At 34.2% G+C, this 25,079-nt stretch overlaps 1 protein-coding gene across 1 annotated transcript in view; it reads left to right on the top strand.

Moving 5' to 3' along the window:
- Positions 1-25,079, top strand: part of LOC140743600 (uncharacterized) — a 235,745-nt gene that overhangs the window by 176,386 nt on the left and 34,280 nt on the right. The window contains exons 3-7 of the mRNA XM_073075014.1: positions 12,597-12,659; positions 14,211-14,347; positions 16,372-16,562; positions 18,092-18,220; positions 21,836-21,956. Of these exons, the coding sequence (XP_072931115.1) occupies positions 12,597-12,659; positions 14,211-14,347; positions 16,372-16,562; positions 18,092-18,220; positions 21,836-21,956 (641 nt within the window). The remainder of the gene's footprint in view (positions 1-12,596; positions 12,660-14,210; positions 14,348-16,371; positions 16,563-18,091; positions 18,221-21,835; positions 21,957-25,079) is intronic.

Here is a 25,079-nt window from a genome sequence, read left to right as displayed (position 1 = left end):
AACTGTAGCACTACCATGAGTTTACAAAAGTATTACTCGCTAGCGACTGCGTAAAATAAATGTATGAAAAATTATACAGCACCTCTGGTGGTTACTCGTAGAACTAAATTCCGTAGTGTGAGCCACTCGTAACGTAAATAACCTATCGAAATCAAATCGCTAGCGAATGTCATTATGATCTATTGCCATACAAATTCGGTCCCATGAGTAATTAATTTGACAGACGTTGTCAAGAAATACCGTAACGATAGTAGTTATGTTATTCACTAGCAAAATGACAATAGTTTTCTATTTAAAATTTCTATAGTGGCGTTTCTATGCCAACTCATGGTAGTGCTACTGAATAGAAAAGTAAGATATAAACTGCAATAAATTATGCAGAATCTTAGTCTAACAGTTTGTTTAAAAGATAAAGTTTCATCATTATCGCACAGTTTCAGAACTCTGTAGTTTTGAACAAATGACGTCTTCGTTTTGAGAAGAGATCGGTGCCACACTTAGTCAAAGCTTGCACAAATGGATAGTTAAAAGTTTTGGCTTAAGATTGCACTTATATTATGTACAAGATAAATGTGTTAGAATTCACCGTACTTAGTCATGTTAAGCACCGACGATCGACGATTGGTATTAAAAGTGGTAGAACCCTCTGTGGTTCGGCTCTAGCGGCACCACAGCCACACCTATCTCTGACTGATATCAGCAGTGTTAAGCGCTACTGTGTAATATTTTGAAGAGTGTGGTATGGGAGACAAACTTTTCTGAGGCATCCCAACTTAGATCTCAGCTCAGATCTGTGGCTGATCACAAGAGGGAATCTAGTGTTTTCTTGGTTGATAGCAGATGTCCATGAGCGGCAGTAACCACTTAACATCATGTACATTATCTATACTAATATTATAAAGAAGAAAACTTTGTTTGTTTGTTTGATTGTAATGAATAGGCTCAAAAACTACTGGACGGATTATAAAAATTCTTTCACCATTCGAAAGTTACATTATCTACGAGTAGCATAGGCTATATTTTATATAAATATATTTGATAAATAGATTTTGAGGCGGTACAAAGTTCGGCGGGTCAGCTAGTATATAATAAATATGCTGGTCTTTAGAGTCTAGACGTAACGATCAAACGCTACGCTTCGATAAATAATTTATGCATGGATAGTCGATCGATTGTTGACAGATTTTTTGAGTATCAAATATTTAGCCCGTCGGTAGTTCAAACAACAGACTTTCTCCGTGAACTATATACTTCTTAAGATCAGCTACACCGTTTTTACCTCTACATAACCCAAATTGATAATAGTGGCAAAGTCCGTTTCATATCGGATCCGTGAGAAAAACGTATTATCGAATGACGTGAATTTCAGCAACCCAAATGATACTCGTCCCGAAAATGTCCCTGGAACTATTTTTAGAAAGTATTAATCTGCCTAAAACAGTTTTTTCGGCATTACTCATTTCTCGTTCCTGTGGCATTAGTAACATTTTAATTTTAAAATACAGTGATATTTACGGTCAGACTTGTTAGTAAATGTAAATGAATTTACTTTTGGTTGTACTTTGTAAAGGTGGTAAAACCATTCAGGATTCGACGCCGATGGCATACTTCTGCTGAAACTGAAATATATACAAACGTTTATAAATAACGGTGTTAACATTTGTACTGTACCCTTACCATGAGTTTTTACGTTTTGACAAATATGACTGTTTTGGTATTTGTTTACGTATTTGCCCATACAATTTGCCCATACAAAGACCTGTGAGTGGATAGGGGGTGCCTTATCCACTCACAGGTCAGCTGGAAGAAATTTCTTACAGAAATAAGCAGCGCCTCTGTACATATTTTTTTCCTTTATATGTGTTTTTCTCGTATCTGTATTGTGTGTGCGTAAATAATAAATAAATAAAATAGTTGGATAGCATCTGATAGACAATAGAGAACGAATAGATGACGACACATGCAAGCTCAAGAAAGCCTTTTGTTTCTGAATAAATAAATAATACCAGTAATATTATTTTAATAGTAAAAACAGTTCCTAGTTTGTAAATATAATTAAATGATGAAATGTTAATTACGAAGACACGGCGTAGAGACAAGCGAATAAACTTTATAATTACTTTACTGATGATGATGTTCCCTTTGAGTGTTCGTCTTGTTATCTCTCGCGATAGTGTAAAACCGAGTCTGCACGCTTGTCAAACCGTCACTAATTCAAACATAAGGAAAGTGCATTTTACCTGGGTTGTGTAGATTTGCAAGTGTTTGTGGCATTTTGATCAAGTCAAACGTTTGTAAATTTTTGGATTTCGTGATATTATAATCAAACTTTCTTTACAGCTAATATAATTTTTATATAGCAGTAGCTTCAATTGGTGCAACAAAGTCTACATTTTGTATTTTAACTCCTTTATATAACTTGGTATGTATATAAAAAATATTTACATTATTAGAAGTACATATTAAAGTGTTAAGCGCTGCTGTGTTCTGGTTTGAAGGATGTGATAAGAGGTTTCCTTTATCACACCCTGTTCTGAAGTGGACTGGGATTCAAACCTGAACCCCTTCATTCACGTTTCAACCACTATGTAATAACTGCTACAAAGCTACACAAAATACAAAAATGGAAAGTTTACAACTTTGAGTTAAGATTAGAGAACATGATCGATAGTTTTACACTTCGGTAGCTTCACTGTAGAAAATAACATTACCGACCAAAACCAAAGCTAACACGCTAAGAGCACGTTGAAAGTGTTCAACGACTGAGACAAGGACTAAAATAGGCAGCCATTTGTTCAGAAAATATAGATTGTTGGGTTTCTGCCTCAAATTCTAAAGGGCATGTACGGGATGGGCTATATTAGGTTTCACAGAAACGTGGTTTTAGGTAAGCTGTTGTTAGCTTTATTAAAAAAACATTTTTTTTTCATGTTTACTAAATTTTGTGATCCTTCTTATTTATTTAGAACTAGCTGACCCGGCAAACTTTGTACCGCCTCAAAATCTATTTGTCAAATATATTTCATATAAAATATAGCCTATGTTACTCGTAGATAATGTAGCTTTCGAATGATGATAGAATTTTTAAAATCGGTCCAGTAGTTTTTGAGCCTATTCATTACAACCAAACAAACAAACAAAGTTTTCCTTGTTATAATATTAGTGTAGATAGAAAGTTATTATTAAGAATTTTCTCTTAAAATTAGTGTCTAACATTCGCGTTAAAGGTGTACAAAATAACTGGAGACGATTCAAGCCCAGAATAATGCGGTTTAACTTTCGACAGAGAGTACAGCACAACCTCTCCGAGGGATGCGTAAGATTTCATTGAGAATTGTGTTAAATATATATAAATAATTAGCGACTTACCAAAATACCTTCGAGTAAGCAAAGTAAGAAGTGCACCTGAAACAAACATAAAGAAATTTATTATAAATGTGTTCGAATGTGACCTGTAAAGGATGCTGATTCAAATATATGTAGTACCTTAAAACAAGTGATCTAGCTAGATCTAATTTTTAGAAAACGGTAGTTTTAATAAAATACGGCGCAAAGCACGGTCGGTCATCCAGTTACTATATTAATAATATCACACACTCCTAGTGCCACACTAGGTTTCCTTGATTATAAAGCCATAGATGAAGTCATACAAAAACGTCAATACCCACAATATAAATTGTAATTAATATTTAAAACGTCTTTCTAGTAGGGGAACGTTCCCTTAGCCTTTGCGTGTCTTACCGGTTTACAACTGCTGCAGTCCAGTTATAAATATTTTATGGAGCAAATGGATTTGTAAAAGTGCAAACTTGAGTGTAGTTGCAACAGCAATGGTCGAGCTGTACGAAAAAAGTTAGCCGTTGATTTTTCTGATCCTAGGGTCATGTATAATTCATCAGCAAATAAGTCCTACGAGCCTCTAATGTAAGCCCGACATAATTTCGGAGATACTCTTCTTCTTCTTCGGGAGTTCTTCTTTCTCGAATAACTTTAACACTAATCATTGAGGGTTTGTAACAAAATATATTTGAGATGAGGCCTTGATTCCCTTTCATTTGATGTGCCACACAAAACAGTTTGGAAAACATGTTTTTTAATTTCGCTCGCAATAGTCAACCCCGAATTCAAAATTTCGTCGTTTACATTATACCTTCCCCTTTGGGTTACGGAAATCACATTTTTTTAATATAAGAGTAGCAGACGAGCATGCAGTCCACCTGATGGTAAGTCGCTACTGCCGCCCTTGGACATTTGTAATCAACCTCAGATAGGATTAGATATTCCAACCTGAGGTCGGCCACAGATGCGCCGCTACCCCTGAAGACTAAGCTGGAACGCCTCGGAAAAGTATGTCTACTGTCTTTTTCGTATGGAACCCTAAAAAGAGGAGTTAAATTATGCATCATAAAACTACAACTTTATTATTTATCTTGACAAATCTGTCACCATACAATTCCATACCGCGTACAGATAGAGGGATGTACGTGCGTTCCAGATAACAAGTTTAATTTGCATTTCTATTTTTTCTATTAATAGAACACGAGAAGGACGAACTAATATACGATATGAGATGTGAAAATTGATTTACGTTCTAGTTGCACAATGTTCACATATCTATAGTTTCAAAACCCAAACAATATAATAAACTTTTTTTTCTACAAACACATTTTTGTTGGAACCCGAATATGTTCTGGGGCTTTTTACATACGGCTGTTATTAAACTCTCATATTAATAGTGTAAATACACAATCTTTATTAATGATAAGCTTTAATTATCTTATTATTTATTAAGGTAGTGCCTAAGCAATTAAGCAGCCCTTTCTGATGTTGAGTGGTCATCGCCGATTATGAATGTAGTCAATCCCAAGTGACAGGAATCCTATCTAAGATCGATTAAAGTTACATTACTGCCCGTGCGAATTAATTATGAAAGTGTTACATTAGTATATACTGATATAGTAGTAGTGTAGTGTATCACAACGTCACACACTATTGTTATAATATAAATAGAGATACTTCGTTTTAAAAAGCGTATAGTCTACGTAATTTAGAAGTAAAACAAGGTAATACAATTGTTAAGTTTCCTGAATTATGAATTCGTTGCGGGAGGAAAAGCAAGACATTTTGGACAATACAGTGAATGAATAATCCCGGTGTTCGCCCGGTTAATAGCATGAAAATAAATGAAACTGCGGAGAACCGGAAAACCACTCTCGCGTGCATTTTGTGTTCGGTCTGTGACATCTAGTTCAAAGCAATTTATATAATTAAACCGTAGCCCTGACCGATATAGGCTCCACGTTTTGTTGTTGATACTTCACTGCAACTTGGCGGAAAAGAAAACTAAAAATACTTCTCTTCTGAAGTTGAAATGAATTCTTAAATTTATGAATAGAATAGAAATGGAAATAAATTGAACTTTTAATTACTTTTTTAATGACTGTTATGTAGCAACTAAATAATATTTTTCCAACGCTAACGGGCACTATTGAAAGGTGCTACGTAAGAATTATGTAAGCTGTAAACCGGTGTGGTTAAATGAAAAAGTATATTATTATTGTTTTTATTATCTACCTACCTACTTTACTGAAACAACGTGTAATTCTTTCAAAATGAACTCGTTCCATTTTCGGATAAAGATATAGATCTATCTATATTTTTCCTTTGACCTGTTTGTGCTATACTTCATAGTTTCAGATTTCCACGCAAACTTGAAAATGTCGCCCTGTAAAATGTACACTCATACAACTTTTTCTCCCTTGAAGCCTAATCCACCACTTTACTCGGTGACGTCAACGATATTTTTGTCGTAGTGTGAAATAGTGAAGTCACAGACGCAAACTATACCATGTCCGCTGTAACGCCTCATTATCGCTGAGCTTCTGTAGGGTGTGATGCAAACGAGCGATTTATTTGTATAATATTGACGAATCAAACGAGCATGATGTCCGCCTCATGATATCATTTATAAATGTGGATTAGAGAAAGCGTAACTTTAAAACTAGTTGTAATGAAAGTTTATCCAAATTCAGTATTAATAAACACGGAATAGGGAGGGAGTAAGCTAATACTATAATTAGTGAAGTTAATACTTTCTTACTCTAGGTTTAACTAGTCCAGGTTTAACTATGGATTAAGGTTGGAATAAGCGTTTTTTTATTAATAAAGCCGTAAGTTGTTATATTCATAAGTACCTTTATCAAACGACTTTTTCTAATGACGATTCTAAGTTAAGATAAATATAAGCTAATGTGAATGTATTACATTGCAATGCCCTAGCAGGGTACATGCATGTTCAAATACCCTATTTGTAACACCATAATTATGTACTGTATGCATGAGCAATAAAAATTTAAATTTGAATTTGAATTAAAAATGAAGCAAAGCTAAATCGACTTGTTGCTTCCCATATCCCCCTTATATTAAATTTCATGGAAATGGTAGAATCCGTTTCCCAGATTCGGATTCTGTATATACAAGATTTCTCGTCTAAAGGTATTGATGAGATTATGAATTAGAAATGATGATATTGAAAAGAATAATAGAGATTATTCTAAGGGAATTCTCATTAACATTATGTATTAACGAAATCTTAACATAAACATAATAAGTCAATGAAAATTTTGCAAAAAAAGTCGATAGTTTGTAAAAGGCCTAAGGTAACGTCTGCTGACTACGACGGCGGCCTACAGATGTGTTTAAATAGAGCAGGCTATATGCATTCACATGTACATGTGAACATAAAGGCAACGCATGGTAAATAGCTAGTGTAAACATGATTTACATTAAATCAACGTTGAATATTTCGCTTTAATATTCCTTATAATTATAGGTTTTATACTCTTAATCACGTACATTCAGTATATTTTAATTACAAAGCAGAATTTAACTCGAATAAATTACGTCTGGTATATTATAGGCCTACAGGCCTACAGGCGTTACCTACTGTGGTAATAACTTTCAGAAATGCTTTTGTGTAAGACCAACATATAATTAAATTTAAACAAAATATATTCAGTATTCTACCGAAAGAACATAACTTTTTTGAAATATACATTTTCCAAATTAATTAAATATCATTATTTGTAAGGGCAAAAAAAAAGAAAGCCAGAGTTCTTAAAATAATTGGCCAAGTGCAAGTTGAACTTATAAACGGAGGGTTCCGTACCACTAAAATTTCGGTTATGTTCTATTTTTTGTATTTGTTACCATAGCAGCCATAGAATCAAATCTATTGTAAACAAATAAACTGTTAATCTATTACGGTTAAATGGATAAATCGATCGCCATTTATTTTCAAGCTATTTTTATTTTGAGTATTTTTTGTTGTAGTGGCTACCGTAATATTCTGTAAAAACTTAAATTATTATAGATAGGCATCTATTACGGTTAAACAGATACAGCTCTGTGACAGACAGACAGATAGAGGAGTCTTGTTAATAGGTTTCTGTTTTTACCCCTTTCGTACAGTACTCTAAAAATCTCAAAGCTGTTTACTTTCTCACTCGGACCTGTTCCCAGCATCGGGGCAATATTGTATTGATGTACTAAACGTATGTTCTTATTCCGCTATTTACCTCGTAGTAGAGAGAGATAAAACATCTCGTCGGTGTTTTGCTACTATTATCTTGAAATACAGGTCGCAGTCCACTTGACAAAGGATAGCGTCAACACTGCTGTTTGTCAAATCCTTCAGCATTAACTCTCAACGATGTTTTCGGATTAAAATAATTCCAGATTTATTTCTATAAGACATAATTTGTTATGTATTATAAATCTTATATTACATTTTTCGTGACACATTGCACAGTCCAGGCGTAGGCGTATTACAGCCACATTACCACATACAGCCACACACAGGCGTATTACGGCCAGGCGTATTACATAGCCAAGACGATAAAACCATAGAAAATTGTCATAAAATTTATATTAAAAATAAATTATTTCAAAAGAAACTTTTTTGTTTCTCATATTATTCTCATAAAATATATGAAAAGGAATAAGTCCTAAAGCCAATATAACGTAATCCTAAAGCCAATATAACGTATACCCCAAGGTGCAGGCCTTGGGGTATACGTTGTATTGGCTTTAGGATGACGTCGCTAAGTTTATCATGTATTGCCATGTGAACTAAACATGTATGAAAAATACAGCCTAATCGGTCGGAGTTAACTGGATTAAAATCAGTTTGAAGATTTAACCACACAAATAAACTAACAAGACAAGTTAATAAAAGCTTCTAATAAATAAAAACTCGCTAAGTACGAGTCGAACTCGCACATGGCTTCAGCACCACCAAATGTTCATTATATTTTACTTATTTTTATAAAATAACCATGTTAAAATATGTTTTATTGTTCTTATATGTATTTATTACAATACCAGTTATAGTAGAAAATGGATTGTAAATTTCAACAGTCTTCTTAGCACGTTTTAACAGTGAGATCTAAAAATGCCCAAAAGTACCGGGTTGTTGTATTGTAAGACCCCCTTTATTATTAAACTTTATTTTATTTTTAGTATTTGTTGTTATAGCGGCCACACTTATGCATCCTCTGTAAAAATTTCAAGTGTCAGTCTGTGACAGACGGACATACAGCGAAGTTTTAGTAATAGGGTTCCGTTTTACCCTTTAGGTACGGAACCCTGAAAAGGCATGAACAAAAAAGAATAAGAATTTGTACTTGTTAATAAAATATTTTTTACTAAAAAGTAACTCAGAGTAATCTACTCTGGGAATATAAATAAACGCGAAGTAATGGGCCAAGTTTAATACAAACGAGGTTGTGCCGTCGTCGACAAAATAACTCAGATCTTAACGGGTGCCAAGTTGCATCGCGGTTCCTAGGATTGCTATGGAATGTAAAACGGTATTCACTAGATTTAAGAGATTTGTCTGTAATTGATATTAAATTTGTCACTGTTACAAAATTTAAGAAGTAGTTACATGTTTCTAAGGGTTATGTACAAAAAAATTGAACCTTTTATAGGATTACTCGTGCCACTGTTCGTTTGTCTGTTTTCGATTGGGGGTGACTTTTGGGAGTCAAAATATAAAATTAAAACAAAAGTTTTGTAAACTGTATCAAGTGGCATAACAGTAGCACTACCATGAGTTGGCATAGAAACACCACTATAGAAATTGTAAATAGAAAACTATTGTCATTTTGCTAGTGAACAACATAACTACTATCGTTACGGTATTTCTTGACAACGTCTGTCAAATTAATGACTCATGGGACCGAATTTGTATGGCAATAGATCATAATGACATTCGCTAGCGATTTGATTTCGATAGGTTTTTTACGTATCGAGTTACGCCACTAAGGATTTTAGTTCTACGAGTAACCACCAGAGGTGCTGTACAATTTTTCATACATTTATTTTACGCAGTCGCTAGCGAGTAATACTTTTGTAAACTCATGGTAGTGCTACAGATAAAGGTCTTGGTGTAGCAATCTCGAATATATTTCTGTTATAGTTCTACAATAGATAGTTTAAAAGTTATTCAAGAAAAAGAGGAAAATTAACCTTCCTCCCCGCCTCCTAAAATCCAAAACTACTGAGGCTAAAATTTTGAAAACACATGAGAAAATAGTCATTCACTTACATATTATAGGAAAATCTGTGAAAAGGCTATGGTCTTAAAAGAAACCAGTAAAATCTTCGATGTTGCAATGATGCGAACAAACTGAACAAAAATATTTTCAGTACTTTCCCATACATTACATATGGGAGAACATGTTTTTCATTTCCTTAGTGTTAAATTTATTCGGAACTCTTACCACGCGAGTTCACCTCTTACTTATTCATTTTTTTACAACAGTCCGACTTAATACGAAAGTTCGTATATATTCTTTGAATCTACGCTACTTCTCTCAATTTCGTCAACATTATTGACTAGTATTCATTGATTAGCTACATACGAGTGATACATAATATAAAAAAAATATAAAAAGATTTATATTTTTAAATATAAAATAGGATTATTTATTTACTCTTCATCCATTTTACTCATCTGAGACTTTTTACTAAGATGTTTTAATGTACATCGTTATCATAAATTATCCATTTGAATAATACTACACAATTAATCTTCTTTGTGGAGATATATTAACATTAATCCTATTTTATTAATCTGAGATGAAACCAGATAATTATTCCCAGAAATTTGAACAATGACAAAGAAATGTTATTCTTGTGGGCGGGTAAAGCATTCGTGATAGTGCTTTTATATCAGCAGATATCGTAGGTGTCAGACACAGTCGGTGTTTAAACAAAATAATAATTTTTGAAGAACCTTTTGTGGTTCGACTCTGGCGGCACCACTGCCACACCTACTTCTGCCTCATAACGGCAGTGTTAAGCGCTGCTGTGTTCTGGTTTGAAGGGTGTGGTAAGGGAGACATACTTTTACAAGGCGTTCCAGCTTAGTCCTCAGGGGTAGCGGCGCATCTATGGCCAACCTCAGGTAGAATTATCTAATCGTATCTGACGTTGATTACAGATGTCCATGGGCGGCATCAGTCACTTACCTTCAGGTAGACTTTAAAAATAAATAAAAATATTATTATATGTACTCCTTTAGAATAAATAAAAATATTATTATATATGCCCATTAAAATGTTTTTAGCTCTTGGGGAGCAAAAATCAGAGGTCTTACTTTTTGCATGTCGAGGCGGAGTTTGTATGAAGATAAATCCAAGTTTTTGTGGTCACAACTCTTGTCCCTCCGCTGCCACCATAAAAAGCTAACAAATAATGTTCATGTTATATCAGGCAAACTATTCGTCGCACAGAAAAAAAATATACAACTATTATGGTCTCATGAACATAAAAAACCAGAACTACTTCAGCAAGAACTGGTCTGCTTTAGTAATCTGATTCAGAGAAATTTTTCTTCACTCCCGTCTCGGTTGAAATCTATCCGTACTCCGCAAAGTAAAGTGATTCCTCTTATCCGACAAAAACCTAGAGACTAGAAAACGAAGTTAAAAATATTGTTTGCTTCACTTGTAAACGCAAAAAGAAAGTAAATAAACATAGTGCGCGGGAACCATAAATAATGCAGTAAACTTCACTGTGACTAGCATTTTTTTCAAACTTTTATTTAACTCCCCTTGTTTGTTACTGCGTGTATATGAAGGGTAAATCTTGTAACCGAACTTTAAACCAGTTAATGTTAAGCTACATTTTGCACATGTTTGCTTTGAATGACAATATATCGCGGTGTAAGCGTCAGATGAACGTATCTACATTTTGTCAATTTTACAGGAGAGCAAAAATAATGCGCCAATTCGCCATTTCTAAATTTGCCAGCTCGTTAATAGAGATAATATACAGTTATGATATTGTGATGATACAGTGATGATATTGTGGACATACAATAATATATGATTAAAAACGTATTTTTTGTAAATACGTTCTCATAGGTCTATCAGTTAACATGATAATTAAAACGAATTTAACGTTACGCATAATACGTTGATCTGGTTCAATCGAAAGTGGATCTTATGTTATTTATTTTTCTTGTAACTTGTGAAATATTGAATAAAGCGTTACGTCGTTGTGCCATTTCATGAAGAACTACATTGTAAACCGTTTTGTGAAAAAAAAACTATTTTTGATTTTTTGTAGACACGTTTATCTGACTCTTACACCGCGATATTAGTTGTGCCACTGGCAGACTATGCAGGGACAGCCCCGGGCTTCTGGTACTGATGGGCCTCCAAATGTCTAGAAGTTATCGTTGTAGACATTTGTAAAAGCTTGTAAAATCAATTTCTCAATCAACCTTGGAGGATAGTGACATTGATGTATTAATTTTCCCAATGCGTACAATTGGATAGCACGTATTGACAAACTGCTACGCCAACGTCTAAATGAATCTCAGTAAAGACCCCGTTAAAGGAATAACTAACTTGACCAGTTCTCGTTAAAATTTTGTTAAATACATATTATTTCAAACGTTCAAACTTGATTCCTATAATATGATAATTAACATTTAAATAGACATATTAAATTAGTGAATTGTATAACTGATTTAAATGTTTAATTTAGTTTAATGCGCTGGTTATTTTAAAAATCTTTAAACGTCTATCTATCCACATTATTATTGAAGAAGAAACAGTCAAGTACAATTAGAAATTAAACGAACTTACCTAAATGTAGTTCCATTTTAATTGTACGAACTGCATAGTCTTTAAATGATAATGTAACTATGATAACTTCTTAGACTGGGGCCTCATTCATCTGTCCTCCCCGGGTCTCCGACGAGCTTATTCCGTCACAGAGTGACACTGATGTCATTGGTGAAAATCCATGGATGCCCAAACTTAATAAACCAATTGTTTGTCTACACCTCCGTGATATAGGTATCCAAAAAAATTTAAGTAAGACATTACAAATTCAAGATTGCCGATGTTCTAAGATAGCGTAAAAATTACGTTATCCAATATGGGTATCGAACAAAAGTGACTGCTGAGCAAAATATAAAAAGCTGCTCTTTTTTGCTTTTTTTAAATATTTTTACTATAATCTTGTTAATGCTGTGAATAAAATTTTAATTAATATTATTATTTTCTCGTTTGTTTCAGAATGTCCTGCAGATATTTGCTTAGAAGAAACTCAAATCGATCCGCCGACTGCGCCAGTAACGAGTAAGTAATTTCTGCAGTTTCAGTTTTGTGCATATTTTTGTAATAGTAATAACAGTATCAAACGAGTAGTCAATGTCCTAAGCCCACAGGAGTAAATTTGAACACTTGATAATTGATACGTATTAATTGAACGATTGAAATGGACATCCATTTGGACATAATTAATACGGAATTCAGTCCGGAATATGCCGGTCTAGTATATATGTAAGGGTTCATTTACAGACCGGTTTAATTCTCCTATACAATGTGTATGAACATATTTATCAATATGTTATATTTATATGTTTTAACAAGATCAGTGCCCGTCACAATATTGTGTAGAAGAATATGATGATTTTCAAATAATTTAGCCACCGTCCGTCGTAAGTCGTCAATAACAATGTCAAAAACAGGAAATTCATGCCTAGTACGGACGCTTAACGTGCAAACAAATTTATACTATTTAACGTTATTTGAATTTACGTGTTTATTCCAGAAAGTAATCACACGCAACAAATATAGTCTGCGTGACGGTTGAATTGGCCGCTATTATTGAACACCACTTATACCAATCATTACATTGATGCATATTACGTTAATAAACGAGGAATTCGTTATCGCACCACCGAAAATAAATATTGAAATTTCCACTAGTGAATTTTCGGATTGAAATTATTTACGTTAAAAGTGTTATGAGAAAATCCTTTTGAGGCTTTATGCTTTTGCGTTTTAACGAAATATTTTTGGTAATTGAGCCACTCAATAAAATAAAAGGAATAAAATCAAGGCGGAAAATGGGTCGTGTTTGTGACTTTTTTCAGACAAAGTTATTGCATCATTTTAATTAAAAATGCAAGAGCAATTACGTAGCGTATTGAAGAATTAATTAATACTCACAAATGAGGATATTTTTAACAAATTGTTTTTTATTCTAATGCTAAATTTACGCTATACCTAAATGCTAGCTTACCACCATGTTCTAGCATAATAATATTTTTTTGTAATTTTATCGCATCATATACTTCGTGGTAAAGCTTTATTAATGTTCAATATCTTAATACAGATAGATTAAATATACAAAAAAAATATATTTCGACTTGGGGTGGCACTGCCGTTTTGCCGTTTAATTTTTAACCGTAAATTAGTTAGCCTTAGTTACCTACCAAAAAATAACCGATGAGTTGAGATCCGACGAGATAAGATGAGATGAGATCCATAATGTTAAGAAAGATGCATTTTCGTACATCTCACACTTAATTTAAAGTAAGTTATCTTATATCGTATCGTATAACCTACCGAACGATATATATTGCAATAATTTTAGAAAAAAAGAAGAGTCGCTGAATACAGGTCCATAATCCATTTTCCATAATTATGTTCGTTCGTACATATTCTACAGATGTTTTTATAAACTGGATATGAGTTGGAAATCTTAAATCGAATTATAGACGAACTTCGAATAAAACTAATTAAAGCAAAGTTTATAACTTAACTATGGCAGTTAGCTGTATAGTCAACGAGTTCTAGAAATTGAAAATTTTCTGTATAGACCTTAATTTCTTTTTTTCTAAGGCGAGGAAAGTGACACGGCCGAAAACGAGGGACGCACATCTTTAGAGAGTTCACCGATAAGGCAGCGGAGGGGGGGGATACTGAAGGGGGGGAGGCTCTGGAAGTCCCTGGACAACGATAAAGATATCACGGAACAGGTGAGTAATCGTTTAGTTTTATTGGTGTGGTTACGACCCGCTTAGTGGAGCGGACATCACACGTGCCTGGTACGCAGTAGGTTCCAGGATTGATCCCCGCGCGGACAGATATCTTAATAATTAATTTAGATTTGTGTTCTCTGTCTGGGTGTTCATGTATTCGTCAATAAAGACATGTGCCAATGGCATCCACAACACAGGGAACCCTAGCTGTGAATGAAGAAAGCGTCGTCAAAGCGTGAATTACTCATATTCATAAAAAAAATGTTCTTATTAGAAAGAAATAGGTGTGGCGGTGATGGCCATTATGGTTATTTTACTTGTCTATAGCAGTCTGATAAATGGATTTTAAGTTTTGTATATATGTTACAGCCAAAATCATAAATTCTAATATTATACATAATATCTAGCCATTATGTATAATATCTACTCAGTTTGGTCAAAGTGGAACACGGAATTAATCACATTAACCAGCTTATGTATATAATATTTTAATGACTTAGATATAGTATTAAAACAAGTATAGATAAAGATTAGAAGTTTCTATTTCAAGTCTCCTTAAGCATAATTATATTTTTTGTAACTTTATAATGATCCACATATCGGATAATAGACATGTTGAAATGTTTCATGCACGGTGTCTGTACACGATGTACGTAAATCAACTATGTATGTGGTGTAATAAAATACTTGCCTCTGCTTATCTCTGATCGCTTGTTTATATTTTAAGTACATATTAACTGTACATGACTTGGACCCACCCGCTTGCAAGTTCGACCCAAGATAATTCGGATTTAAACTATATGATTCGTAGTTACTGTAATATAATATAATGACGGTGGTAATGGTCTTTTATTGCTGACTAAAACCAGGACGAAGAAAAATTGGATGAAAAACGAAGCGTTTCAAGTTAATTACTACAGTACACTTCTCAAATGAGTTAATCTTCAATACCTACTTTCAGTTCGGTCCCTGTACCCATTCCAACTAGTTCGTTGTTCCCTTTTTGTCTGGCACCTTGGAGCCGCCAGGAAGTAATTTAGAACAAACCGAACCGCTCGGACTTGAACATGGGCTTAGCGACAAGCGGCGCGATCTTTGACCGCCCTCCGCCCTACAGTTTTTCCAGACGGCGCACCGCTGTTACCTATCGCTTTTCCGTGCGACATTCTATAAATTTGTTTTCCAAACTTGTCGTCCCGTACTTATGCCTATTATTAACAGTTAATCTGTCCTATTTTTGCCTACAACCGACATTACACAACTTCTTACTAGTAGTCGAATTTAATGAGCTAATTATTAAAAAAAAAATTAAATCAGTGATAGCCTAGTGGTTAATAAACTCGGATTCTTGATCGAAGGGTCCGAGGTTCAATATCCAGGCACGCGCCTCTGATTTTTGAAAATTAAGTGCGTATTAGAAAAAAATAAATGATCACCTGCTCAACGGTGAAGGAAAACATCGTGAGAAAACCTGCATACCTGAGAAATTTAAAAAAAAAGTTGTCAAAGGTATGTAAAGTCTACCAATTCACACTTGGCCAGTGCGGTGGACTATGGCCTAATCCTTCTCATCCTGAGACGAGTCTCAGGATGAGAGGGTCTCGACCCGTGCCCAGCAGATGATGATGAGTCAAATTTAAATCTTTGATAGATAAAAATGGATGGATTGATTATTAATAAGAGGAGTTACCGTCACTTGTCGCGAGGTCTGTGGCTGAGCGTTGTCGCTTGTCGCAGCAAGTCCGTGGCCGAACGGCAAGATTTATTGACTTACGTTAGTTATTTCTATCAGCTGTTCTTTTAATGGTGGTACATACCCAGCAACTGTTTAATTACTACCGAACGATTGTTCCCAAGTGATTGAATTCAATTTATTAAAAAATATTAATACCCTGATGCCTGCATGCAAGGCAATATAAATTTAATCTTAAAATACAAATGACTTTTTCATTCGATTATCTATACTTCAAAATTTATTAAAATTAGCAATTGAGTATATAACGTAAATTATTGTTTAATAGAATGATGACCAGCGGTCTACGACCACTGCGAGTGATGAAGATGGATCGGTTACACCTCGATCGGTACGGTTTGTAGAGAGACCTAAGGACGCGTGTGACGAAGACATTCCGCAGAAGATTGAGGTTGAACCAGCCCAGTCCTCCGACAGCGAGACCACTTCGCAAAAAGAATATAGTACGACAGCACAGAGGTATGATCATTTTTCAGTGATTTTTAAGTTTCTTTCATAAGTCCTCTTATATTTAACTCAACACGCCAGAACTGATTCACGCTAGAAATAAGTTTAGTGGTGATACCCGCAGACCTGTATCTAAAAAAAATGCAGGTCTGATACCTCTCCGATCTAACCATACCGGTCCTTTCATTCAAGTTTATATCTTAATGTCAAGTAATCGATAAAATATATAGAAGGGAAAACTTTCGCTTGGTAGAGTATAAACAAAATTTCCATCACTTCCTTATAATTATAAAACATCTCGTCAAAAAGATTCTAAGCCGACAACGCCTTTTGTCAGAATTTCAGTAAAACCTGATGAATACAGAAATACAGAGCGTAATGAGGCCATTCAAATGAGGTATTATTTAATTTATCCCGATAAGTAATAGAAAAAATACAACTTGATTTTATATTTAGCGGTGTATTTTAATTTGAACGCAAACTAATAAAATAAAATAATGGTTAAGTTCACCATTATTTTATTTTATTCAGTACATACGAACTTAATTTGTTTGAAAGGTGTTTAGAAATTACGAGAGTCTGCTCGGAAAAGTTTCCGCCTTATAAAGTTCATACCACTTGAAATATACAAGTTCCACTAACAGCAATCGTAAAGTTCGTATCCTTCCCCAGGATGACACAGCTTGTCTCTTTAAATTACTTTTCCGTCTAATTGAACTTAAATGCACTTTAACTGAAGTTAAAGTCTTTGGACGCTTGCATTGTTGTCTCGGAATGAACGATTTACGGCGGTAAATATTTATCTAGACTTTATTGGTCTTCCTGAGGTTTAAATCTAGAGCCCGGATACTAAAATCTGAAAGGTTTCCAATACTTTGTATTGGCATTACTTGCCGACGGCCGATTAGAGACTCGATATTTCTAAAGATCTAAGAAATGAGCTCAAGATCAAAGGAAGTTTACGGAAATGACAGCTAACCTTATTTCTTCCGAGACGCTCTTTAAGAAGAGAAGATTAGATACTCAACATACGCCGGTTATTGGAAAATAATATATCCAATGTTTTCCCTACCATAGAACGACTTCTTGTCTTCCAATTTCTTGTCTTCAATATGTCAAATTTACTTATTTAGTTACTTACTTAAGTGTGCACTTTACTTGCTCTAATAACGCAACTCGCCTGTGGGTACTTAGACGGTATTTATATGTATAGAACTAACCTACTAAAATCTAAGTATTACATTCGAAGCTATAACAGAATAATGAGTGAAGTGTTAATACACCAATGGCAAAGAGAATTCTGTCTTAGATTGGTTTGAGATCCATTCTAGAATTAAGGACCGATATGGTATAACTTGTATGGTATTATCTAAAAATTATTTGGGCATTACATAAGATGAATTACGTTAAGGTTCATTGAAAGGATGTTTGGAAAGTTTTATATTTATTCTAGAAGAAATACAAGTTACAGCAACCTAACTGTTAGTGTGCGTTTATAAATATTCCATATTAATATATCAATATTGTTATTTACATGACAGATTGGAGACACCACTGATCCTGACCATAAACACACCGAAAGCCAACTCTGCTGTCCAACAACTCTTCAACAGTAGCCGCCCTCCACCACCGGCCATAGAACCACAACTAATTACATCGGAGACACTCAGGTACGTTTTATAGATGTCAATTATGGGCTAATCTGACGTCATCGATCTATTACTCTCACTGCTGGGCACGGATTTCCTCAAGGAGCGAGAGGAGTTTAAACCATAGTCCACTGCCCTAACCAAGAACAGATTGTGAAGACGTCCAAATTGATACATTTCACACATGATTTAGAACTATATTTTTAAAGTACTCTCAGGCGGGTAGGTTATATCACAGTATTTTTCTTCACCATTATAGCTAGTCATTATTGCTTTCCAATGTACAATAACTTTGAAAAATCAGAGATACATGCCTGGGAATCGAGGCTCAGTGCCTTCGATTCAGAGGCAGGATTTCGACCATTAGCTTATCACTGCTGCTATCTCTTTATATAATCCAGAAAATAGTTGGACTTGAATGTAAGAACATACAAAGGTTGTATTAATTTAAGTATCTATTTGAAGTGCCTCTAGGTAGGTACGCCTATGATTTATCACATTTCAATATTGTAAGTTACGACAGAAAGAAAGGGATTATTATTCCTTTTAACGAAATATATGAAATATAAATAAGAACATACATGAATTATGTTTTATTAAATTGTTCGAATTGTTGCCTTAACCATAGAATCAATTTTGAAATAAAAAAAATTAAGCACTCTTTTAATCAACGTTACAAGTAACGGCACTTTCTTAAACCTAAAACAATTCGAACAATAAAAAAATCTATCCTAGAGAACAAATAGAATACCTACGAATAACCAAGAATTACTTAATTAATTATTACTTTACTTTAAAAGTAATCTTGGAGATATTCTCAAACAGAAAAGTAACATTATTTTTTGGGTCCAGAGTTAAATAAGGATCTCTTAGCATAATTTATCACAGAATGTTGCCGCACTCGAATTAAGTTCAGGGGTAACGAAATTATTCTAAGAGGAAAGCAAGAAAAGGAATTTTATATAAAACACGACAAAACTAAACATTGTGCAGTTAAAATTATAATATTGAAGTTTATAAATGAGGAACTTCACTCCCACGCGCTCTTAAAAGAGCTTATATGTGGTAGTTTGTGTGGATCACGATCGATCTACAAATCTTCGTTATTAATAATCTATCTATCCAAAAATTGAATCAATTCACGAAATTTGTCCATTTTCAAATCTCGATCTTTGGTAGGCAAAAATTGATTTCTTATCTACACTAATATTATAAAGAGGAAAACTTTGTTTGTATGTTTGATTGTAATGAATAACAATGAACAACAACTACTGGATCGATTTTAAAAATTCTTTCACCATTCGAAAGCTACATTATCCACGAGTAACATAGGCTGTATTTTATATGAAAAATATTTGATAAATAGATTTTGGGGCGGTACAAAGTTTGCCGGGTCAGCTAGATAACGGAAGAAAGTTAAGCGACAATGAACGCGGCCTTTAATAGATGTATAACCATTAGTGGCAAAACTTTACGCACGCTTCTGTACTTAGGGCAAGCTAAGCCTTCAGCAGTCGTAAAATCTTATGGGAGAGCATATGGGCGACCTGGGAATAATTGGTCGGCCACTGTCTTTTCATTTATCAAGGAATAACATTTACGCCTCTAGTAGTGAAGATAAATGCATAAAACAGCACAGACGGATTTTCTTCCGCGTCCGTGCGCGAACTTAAAGCGCCTTTTGTTTGAAAGTGACAACTATCTTTGCCTACATTTTCATATTCGACGCCTGGGCGTTTTCCAATCAAAGACAGGTATTTCATGTACGCGCTCAAGTCTAAAAAACTGCACCGTGAATTTGATCCAAAGAGGAGCTCGTGGCATTATTATGAATTGTGGTTCGTTTAACGCACGTTATTAAAATCCAATCTATCCATATTTTACCTACCAAGGATCGAATAATGACAATGTTTCGTATCAACAAGTTATCAAACAACCTTCTTCGTACGCAAAACATCGGATGGATTGATTATTAAGATGGGATGAAAAATAAGGAAGTATTTGTGCGCGATGTTTAATTATAATTACGTCCGAGTATTATCGATAAAAGGAATATGTAACTCAATGTAATATCTATTTATAAAAGTCAGTTGATTGTACGAAAATATCCTAGTACATAATTTTAGTTTATTTTAGAAAATGGCGGTTATTCAACGGGCAATCTAAGCGATATTTCATTATTTGGGACTCTTCAAATCTTGCCTCCTTAACCCCGTAAAGCGCAGTAATAGGTCGTATAATTCTAACCGTTTCATAGAAAAATATTTATTGGACTTTTCCAATAATTTTTTTTTTCCAATAAACATGGTAGGTACAATGTTGAACTTTTAAAGCTTTAGGCACATAAAGCGTTATATGATCCCCAAGGATGAAATATGACTGAAAACCTATATGAAATGTTTTTTCAATGACTTAACTAGGGGGTTTCATGTCGCCGGTCCCTCTCGTAGGGGGTTGTTATTGTACGTTCGAAGTGTTAAAACGTGTGCTCTCAATATATTTACTCGTGGCAGCCATGTGTGTGTGTTATGAAAAACTGATCGTAAGTACGTGATAGCTGCTTCTTTAATGTGCGTAAACTTACAATAAGAGCTCGTAATGTTTTGAACGTTTAATAAAACTTATTCATGATTTACGTCACATAAAAGTTAAATGGGTTAATTCCCACTAGTTCTATTCATTAGTTCAAACTATGAACTAGTGAGACTTGTTTGTTCCACTAGTTCACTTGTTTGCAAATACATTTAATAGTTGAACAACTGGGACATCATAGTACAACTATTGAGAACCAAAAATAATAACCCTTGATAATTAAACAGTGTTCAATAACAGTTTGATAAATGACGTTGTCCTGAATTTGTTGCTTACTTATTTTAGGCAGATAGGTTTTGTCTAAGTAGGTTATACTTGGTCACTAATGGATTTCGGACTCGAACGTAAAACAATAGACGATGATTTATTTCGCTCAGAACGCCGGTTCATCTGCTTTCTTTGTTAATGACTTTTGTGTTCATTAACGACCATAGGTTTTTGCATGTTGCTCATGGGATTAACCTCCGCACGATCATTTGAGCATAGGAGGTTATAAAAAGGGGTACTCCCTCAAGATATTAGGGTTATACGACGTAATCTAACTTAAATATATAAAAAACATATGTCATATACATTTTCTTATATTCAACACAGGAACTTGAACAAAACATTCAAACATGTTGGTTTCCTTACTATGTTTTAGTCCATGATTTAAACAAGGTGTGCTAGTAGGATTTTTATATACATTATAACATAATTAAAAAAATATGTGGTCCCTAATATAAGATTCGGTCTGGGAATCGATCCCGGGCTCTTAGCATGTAAGGTCAAATTTAAACCATTAAACGTTTGCAACGAGCAGTCAACTGTTAAGTGGAGTTAATTAATTTCCTTTTAAGGAAACATCGTGTGAACACCGTATGTAGGTTTATACAATGTTTGTCCTGAGAGTCCTTTAAAAATAGTTCTCAGACGCATATACAGTTTACCAACCTTACTGCAAGATCCCTTTGCTAGTATGGTAGACTATTCAAACCTTAGAGATGACCAGTGCCCAACAGTTCACGATGCTACAATTATAGATTATGATGATTACTTGTACAGAGCGTGGGACGCGGGTGTGCGGCCCAAAGCGGATGAGGCCGCGGTCCGGCGCGTGGCCGAGAGGAACGCCTTGCGCTGCTCCTTGCTGCGCAGCGAGGCGAGGAAGAAACAACAACCTAAGGTAAACACCGCGTTACTGGGATCTCTAAAAAAGATAAAAGAGGAAAAAGCGAACGATCCCAAAATAGACAAATAAATAAAATTCAAATGCCTGTTCGCAATGACAAAAACAACTTTTCTTTTAATGCTTGCTGAACTATTTACGGTATATTTAACAAAAATAAAACAATTTTGATTTTTTGTCTGATCAGATCAGATGGCGGGACCTAATTATACGTTGGCGGATATAGAAAAGAGTAACTAAGACTGCTTTTTTTTATTTTATAACAAGAATTAGAGAGTCCAGAGTATTAAAACTTTCAAAGGCACTAATTATTATTTCATCGCGTTTACTTTTAACTATAATTTTAACGTTAACTATAACCGTTCAGTAGAAATGTATAATTTTCATTAAATTTCCCCCTGACAAAATTTTGTTATATATAAAGTTTACCACGAGTATTTAAAAAACAGATTCTTCTGATTTTAATTTCTGACTTCACTTTGAATTCTTTAGGAAATGTCGATACACCTACTTATCGTTTTGATATTCTGAATCACGTGAGACCATAACCTACAATTATAGCAGTAGCTTTTTTGATTACCATTCCAGCCAACATATTTGATGTTACAAATAAAATATTCAAGTATTACTCAGTTGTAAAAAGGTCAAAGGATAAATATATAAGAAAATTCCGTGATACTGGCACTAGAGGCGAAAGTTAATAAGTCACATAGCTTAGACTCCATCGTTTTTTCCACCCATCCAATTAGTTGAATGACGCACTGAAGGTCGTACAAGACTGAATTATGATAAAAGGGGACAAACTTCACTTGAAAAAAAACAAGTTTGAATAGGTAGGAGACAAGGGTATAATACAAAAGCATTTCGCTTCTTTGTCTCGAAACATTTAGGTCTTTATCTCCCTATCCTGTGAAATGTCGCCGACACGTGGTACTGTAACGTGATTTTTAGGGTCCCGTACGCCGAGGATAACGGAACCCTGTTATTACGCCTCCGCTGTCTGTCCGTCTGTCTCTGTAACAGAGGTCTATCTTTTAAACGGTAATAGATAGACACTTTTTTACAGAGTATGTATAACGGTTGGAAATAAATGTGGGTCGCTATAAAAGAAACCGTTATTTTTCGGTGTTTTTACCCGACTGCCAAGGAAGGGTTATGTTTTTCGCGCGTATCTTGTATGTTTGTCTTTCTTTATTTGATAGGATCTAACAAACGGCTGGATGAATTTCGACAGTTAAGGTGTCAGTATATACGTCTCAATGACCCGAGTGTCCTTAGATAGGTGTTGGAAAAAAATAAATAAAATGGCGGACTTTTGGTGCGAAATAGTAAAACATTTAAAAAAAGAGCTAACCGAACCTATCGAGTAGGGTATGAAATGAAAGGAAATTAAACGGAGATTATTAAAACATATTTGTATATATATAAAACAGCAAGGTAACTGATTGACAGACTAACTAAATGACTTTTTAATTTTTTAGAAATCAAAGTACAGGCACAACCGCTCAACTTAGAGTTCTGAAATTTTGCACAAGTGTTCGCTATATAGCGTAAATAAGTACTAAGAAAAGCCTTTTGGAAATTCTACCCCTAAGATGGTAAAATAGGGGAAAACAGTTTTTTTGAAATCCTTTAATTTTGAAGCAACTACTCTAAAATTTAGTATTTGGCTTTCTGGATAGGAACAAGGACACACCTATTTATCCTCATCCGAAAAATTAACCCCGTAGAGGGTAAAATAAGGGTTAAAAGTTAATTTAAACAATCGTCAATTTTGAAGCAAACACTATGAAATTTTGTATCTGGCTTGTTGGATAAAAATAATGAAATTCTACCCATTACGAAGTAAAATAATGACCGGAACTTTGAATTACTGAAGTTATATATTTTATGGAGCGTAAATGGTGGATTGTTTTTACGAAATAGTAACACGTTTTAAAAAAAGTTAACTAAACCTATCGAGTACGATATCTAAATATAGGAACTTAAAAGATATTACACATACATTATATAATATATAAAATACATCGACATGACTGTCTAACTAAATGAGTAATGTTGATGTGATAAAGATCAACGCAAAGGAAAACCGCTGCACGTTAGAGTGCTCGAAATTTTACTCATAGGTTCTTTATATAGCGTAAATGAGCACTACGAGGATAAAATAGGATAATATTGTTTGAACATCTTTCGATTTTGAAGCAGATACCTACTATGAAACTATGTATTTGGCTTTCTGTATAAAAATAATAAAACGCCTATTTCACCGTTTTTGGAAATTCTACTTTATTATTTAAGGCCTCATTATTAATATTTGAAACAAAAACACACTGTTATGACGTGTAGACTGCAGATAATTAATTCGAAAACAGGTTAATTATTTTGCTCAATTAATATAAATGGAACATTATTTTAAAGGAAAGCGCTTTACTGGCTTCTAGGTAGCGATGTTGATACTTACAAATTTCAAACTTTTCCTTTATACCTCAAATACCACTTTACGATGAATCTATTTAAAACAGAGGTTTTCAAACTGAATCCTCTAAACTTCCTAGCAACCTGCCAAAATTGACAAACAAGGCAATAGATAATTCAACAAAAAATGTCCACCTATTTTTATCCGACTGCGCAGGTAATGTTTTTCAGGCGTATGTTTGTATGTACATTTGTGTGTCTTACTTTTGGTACGCGCCACACCCTAAACGGCTTTAAGGATTAATATGAGGCTTCATTGGATTCGTATTATTGTGGGAGTGACGAGGCTATATTTTTTGCAGTCGAGGTTTTGTTCTATATCTATATCTATCTATTGCTAACAATAACAAATAAAACTAACAAAAACAAAAATCAACCATTGCCTCCTAAATAGCTTCAAAACTTTTTTCTCTGGGCTCTTCACCACACCCTTGTATTTATTACCACCCTTATTAACTATTATTAACACCCTTATTAATTATCAGGACTTTATCATCATCATAAGGCATTTTTGCTCACTTTGAGAAACACTGATCGAAAACAATAAAACTTCGTAAATTTAATGGCCGCAATATTCTATTTATGGAGAGTAGGGATCCAATTTGTAAAAGGTTCTAAAAGTGTTTCGTTAGAAAGCGTTGGCGG

This window comes from Epargyreus clarus, unplaced genomic scaffold (assembly GCF_041222505.1).
Source record: "Epargyreus clarus isolate Ecla_fem2 unplaced genomic scaffold, WU_Ecla_fem_2.2 ptg000007l, whole genome shotgun sequence".
NCBI classification, from domain to species: domain Eukaryota; kingdom Metazoa; phylum Arthropoda; class Insecta; order Lepidoptera; family Hesperiidae; genus Epargyreus; species Epargyreus clarus.
The sequence above is the reverse complement of the archived record's forward strand: the minus strand, read 5'-3'. Positions and strand labels throughout refer to the sequence as shown.